The 4906-nt window shown below is 38.4% G+C and overlaps 1 protein-coding gene across 1 annotated transcript; it reads left to right on the forward strand.

Annotated features, from left to right (window-relative positions):
• The first annotated feature begins 2526 nt into the window (after positions 1-2526).
• LOC121977633 (probable WRKY transcription factor 2) lies at positions 2527-4542 on the forward strand. The gene is made up of 3 exons (XM_042530095.1): positions 2527-3318; positions 3469-3627; positions 3877-4542. Exons 1-3 carry the CDS (start codon positions 2555-2557, stop codon positions 4472-4474), a joined length of 1521 nt encoding a protein of 506 aa, XP_042386029.1. The 5' UTR covers positions 2527-2554; the 3' UTR covers positions 4475-4542.
• The last annotated feature ends 364 nt before the right edge of the window (positions 4543-4906 follow it).

Here is a 4906-nt window from a genome sequence, read left to right on the forward strand (position 1 = left end):
ATGTGGGCCGCTGGGTAACGGATTTCACTTTTTTGCTACAATAATCACAAAATATTATTGAATTTGATTACTATATTATTGTAGTAATCAAATTTGCGAGCGAAAACGAACAGAGGGGTATGGAATATGAGTGTGAATCCTCTGGTCCATTTTTTCATGATCCTCTCCTGATTTCCTTAGCAATTGTGGTTTGATATCTCTCCCTGAATTCACATTTCCACCCAAATTATAGTTTAGGCTTTGGACAGTCAACCAAAGGCTACTCCAATCCGGCCGTAATTGTAAAAGAGACCCAGAGAAGACCATGAAAAAGTAGACTAGAGGAATATGCTACGATTTGGATATTTTCAAATTGACTATAGGATTTGGATAGTATAAAACTATGTTCAGTAATCTGCCGATAAATAAATAAAGCGGGAAGAACAAAAAAAAAAAAAAAAAAAAACTTAGACGAGAAGCGCGCGCTCCCGTTTGATCCCAACGTATCCTTCTTCCGATCTTGCAGCTTCTTCATCCCTTTCTCGACCAAACCTTCCGTGCCTTCTCCTTCCTTCGAATTGATGCCATTCTGTTCGTTCCTGTCTGGTTCCTATTCGTTTGTGTTCGGTGCTTGGCTTCAAATGCGAATTTGCATGCTTTTGGTAGCTTCGTCTCGGCGATTTGATGGCCGCTTGGGCTTGCTGGATTTCGATCTGCCCGAAAGTTGTTTGCTTGTTGCTGTTCTGCGTTCCATCCGGAAGATTCCGATTTGAGGTGAGTAGCTGTTCGTTGCCTGAGATATGAAAATCTTTTATCGATGCTCTTCATTGTAATTTCTTGCACGACTGGAAATCCCTTCGGAATCTGATCTTAAGTTTGATCTAATTGTTTGTTTCTGTTTGAAATAAGGGCCTATTCTGACTTCCTTCACATTGCCGATGCTGCACTGGTTACAGCTGAATCGGGAGAGAAGTTGAATCGATCGTGGTTGAGGTAGATGATAACAACGCCATGATGGATAGCTGGCTGCCTCCAAATCCAAGCTCGAGAACCCTATTCTCAAACTCTTCAAACGAAGAGTTTGGTTCGAGATCATTCTCAACTCTCTTGGTAGAGAATGGAAATTTGGGGCTTCCATGGAACTCCGAAAACCAAAAGGTGAATGTGAGCTCAAGAATAGAAAGTGAGGTTGGAGTCGATTCCTTGAATGATCTCTCCCCTCAACCAAAGTTGTTTGGCGACCCTATATCAAGCTCATTCGGAAGTCTTGCAGAGAGGATGGCAACAAGAAAAGGTTTTCATGTTCCAAAGCTTGATACAGTTAATATCCAATCCACCAGCATGGTTTCATCCTCAGAAACTCCGTCGCCTTATCTAACAATTCCACCGGGTCTTAGTCCTACCGCGTTGTTCGACTCTCCAGCTTTGTTTTCTGATACATCGGTAAGATGCTACCCACCGTTACTTCGTGATTCTTAGGTGTTGCCATGAATTCATCAAGATGCTTGCAAAGAGAATTTAACAGAGGTCTTGTTTAGAAGAATCTCAAATGCAGTAAAAATGTGGAGCTGTTGTTTCAATCTTACCCTACAATTCACAAAGTTGTTGATTTTAAATAGTCTCTCATGCTTTTTCTTTGAACTTGTTGATATGGCATAGTTCTCTTTAAAACCAAAAAGCATTTAAGGAAACAGATTCCACCTAATTATCATACTGTAATAACTTGTTGAAGAAATGCATGCACAAGTTTTCTGATAATTTGAACTGTTTTCTTGTTAAATTTCATACCAAACAAAGAAGCCCCTCATAGTTGTTTGAGATTCTTGTTGGTTGGTTCTAACATTGCATATTGAAACGGCATGACGTAAATTGCCATTAAACTGAATCTAAATCTAGTAATTTTCACAATAGAAGTTGGTTAATGAGTGTTTTTATGAATTGATTATTATACCTCTAGGAATTTGATGTGTAACTGTGTCATATTTCTAGGATCAACCATCTCCAACCAGCAAATATGAATTTTTGGAGATTCGATCTTCAAACGCAATGCCTGTCTCATGTTTGGCGATGTTCGAACACAACCTATTTGAAGACATTTCAGAAGCATTTCCTTTCAAGACACATATAGAATCAGATTCATGTCACTCTAGATTGGTAAAGAAGGTAATATGGTGTATCTTGCATATGGATTATGCAGTTATGAATTCATACCTTTCTCTTGAATCATTTCTATGGACTTGGATATTTAGAATTAGTCACATTGGCTGCATTGCAGCATCAATCCTTCTAATATCTATATGATGTGAGCTAGGATACTCAAATATCTGAAATATAGAGGCTCATGAAATAAGTTAAAGAAGAATTGAAAATGAACGACGATTCTATCAAACTTGGTCTTCCAGTTTCATTTTGTAGCTAAATACAGGAATGAAATCATAAAGAATGGAATAGCTATTTGTGTAAACCAAACATATCATTAGACCTAACCTTGCTAACAAAAATGTCCATATTAACATTGTTATTTGTTTCCTCTCTAATCCAGTTTGAGCTACCAAGCATTGAGGGGTATGTTCAGATGGAAAATCCCGCAGAGGAACGCAAAGTAGAAGCTAGTAGTGAGAATTTCCAATACCAACCAGAATTCTGCATTCAATCTGGTTCTACTTTTGCATCTGATCAAAAAAATACTACAAATAATGCTATGCTAAACCAGCAAATTGCAGACTCTATTGTGGTGAGTGGCCGACAAAACAGAGAAGCAGGCCTACGGAGGGAACTCTCTGCGCCTCTTGGGACTCCAGCTGAGGATGGATATAATTGGAGAAAATATGGCCAGAAACAGGTAAAGGGTAGTGAGAATCCGAGAAGCTACTACAAATGCACTCACCCAAATTGTCAGATGAAGAAGAAAGTCGAGCGGTCTCATGAAGGTGGGATTACTGAGATAATCTACAAGGGTTCCCACAACCATCTGAAACCTAACCTTGATTGCCGGTTTAGTGCTCCTTCACCAAACCCACTCAATGAACTTAAGAGTGATGGCTCAGAGCAGCCAGATTCACAAGCAAGTTTTGATGAAAAACCAATAAAAGGAAGCTCTCAAAGTGGTAATGGATGCCAAGATTGTTTGGGGGATGGCCTGGAGGCAACTTCAGCTGCACCAATTGCTGCTGAATTCTGTGATGCCTCTAATGCATTGCAAGAGAACCAAGATGGTGATCATCCATCCCCAGAGTCTATTGATGTTTCTTCTGCAATGTCCAATGATGAAGAAGATGATCAAGAAACTCATGGCAGTATCTCCCTCAGCGGTGGAGAAGAGACAGAGTCAAGATCCAGGTTAACATTTGCTACCACTTAAAATTTGCCTTTTTTTTTTTTTTCTTGAGCAAGAAAAATTCATCTTTTAGACTAAATTTGGTAATTGATTTTTTTTTGTATTCATGTCCCATAAAATTCACTTGTTTGCTTTCATTTATTCTAATTTAGGAAGCTAGATTCTTGTGTTGTTGAGATAAATGCTGCTTCAAGAACAATTCGTGAACCAAGAGTTGTGATTCAGACAATGAGTGAGATTGACATTCTTGATGATGGATATCGTTGGCGAAAGTATGGCCAAAAGGTTGTCAAAGGAAATCCAAATCCAAGGTATGCCATGATGTGGTTGATGAATCTTGTATATTGTCTGAATATTAATAGTGATATAGTTATGAATGCAGTTAGTGAAACAAAATCCAATAGACGATTTCAAATAGTTGGGACTAACACGATTTGTTGCTATTAGCATTGCATTGAAACTCATTAACTGTTGAACCTAGTTTCTCTTCTTTATTGATATCTTGTATTGAGCTTATAAAATCTCTTCCTCGAGCATCAAGATGCAATTTTTGGTTGCAGGAGTTATTACAAGTGTACAAATCCTGGGTGCACTGTCCGAAAGCACATAGAGAGGGCTTCACATGATCTCAAATCAGTGATCACGACCTATGAGGGAACACATAACCATGAAGTCCCAACGACTAGAAGAAGTGGTCATCAGAACTCTGGCTCCTCAAATGTATCATCATCTAATTCGGCTACCCAATCTCGCAGTCTTCTGCAAAAACATGAACCAATCCAAGACAGATTTGCAAGATTCAATACTCACACTCCTCTCAGCACTTTTAACTTTCCACAAAAAGGCCAGTTAGGGACTGCTACAAGCTTCCCTTTTGCAATGGGGCAGCCAAGCTTGTCCAACCTTTCTATGTCTGGATTCAATCCTATTGCAGCAGCAAGTACGCCAATTGTTCCACCAGTCCATTCATTTCCAAGTCATGGACATCCTACTGAAGCAGGATACATGATGCATAAATTAGACCTCAAGGAAGAATTTTTGCCCGATACATTTCTTCCTCTGCCAAATTCTATGTCAGTTTATCATCAGATGATAAGCAAGCCTACCTGTGTTATAGAATGCAGAAGCAAAGATGGCTATTCCTTCAGTCAAGTTTAACTTCACTTGTGGCAAAATAAATGTTTGAATTTAATTTTTTCAATTTTTGCTAATGATAATATATATACACTGAGCATAAATAAATTTTATGCTTTTGTTTAGTTGATAATTTTCCTTTGCCTTGGTGAATATGTAACCAAAACATGATGCATTGGTAGAGAGATTGCTAGTTTGGCGTTTTGGATTGCAAAAGATTTGTGTTTGGTTGAGGCAAATGGCCAACCCATATGATTTATTCTCCCTAAATCCGGCTGCACAGGGATGATCTCCTCTTTCTATATACATATACATAGCTCGTTATTAGTTTCATGTATTTTATGTTGTATAATTGACATATATTTCATGTGTTTTGTGTTGTATGATTGATAATATTTGCCATTGCATTGCAGCAAAATCTGGCTCCTTGTCGATCTAAATACTGCATTCATAACA

This window comes from Zingiber officinale, chromosome 4B, assembly GCF_018446385.1.
Source record: "Zingiber officinale cultivar Zhangliang chromosome 4B, Zo_v1.1, whole genome shotgun sequence".
Classification (NCBI taxonomy): domain Eukaryota; kingdom Viridiplantae; phylum Streptophyta; class Magnoliopsida; order Zingiberales; family Zingiberaceae; genus Zingiber; species Zingiber officinale.

Coding starts and splice junctions, on each gene's coding strand:
- LOC121977633 (XM_042530095.1), top strand. CDS start 2,555: ATGGAAAATCCCGCAGAGGAACGCAAAGTAGAAGCTAGTAGTGAGAAT. Junction 3,319..3,468: donor GAGACAGAGTCAAGATCCAG/GTTAACATTTGC, acceptor ATTCTAATTTAG/GAAGCTAGATTCTTGTGTTG. Junction 3,628..3,876: donor AAAGGAAATCCAAATCCAAG/GTATGCCATGAT, acceptor TTTTGGTTGCAG/GAGTTATTACAAGTGTACAA.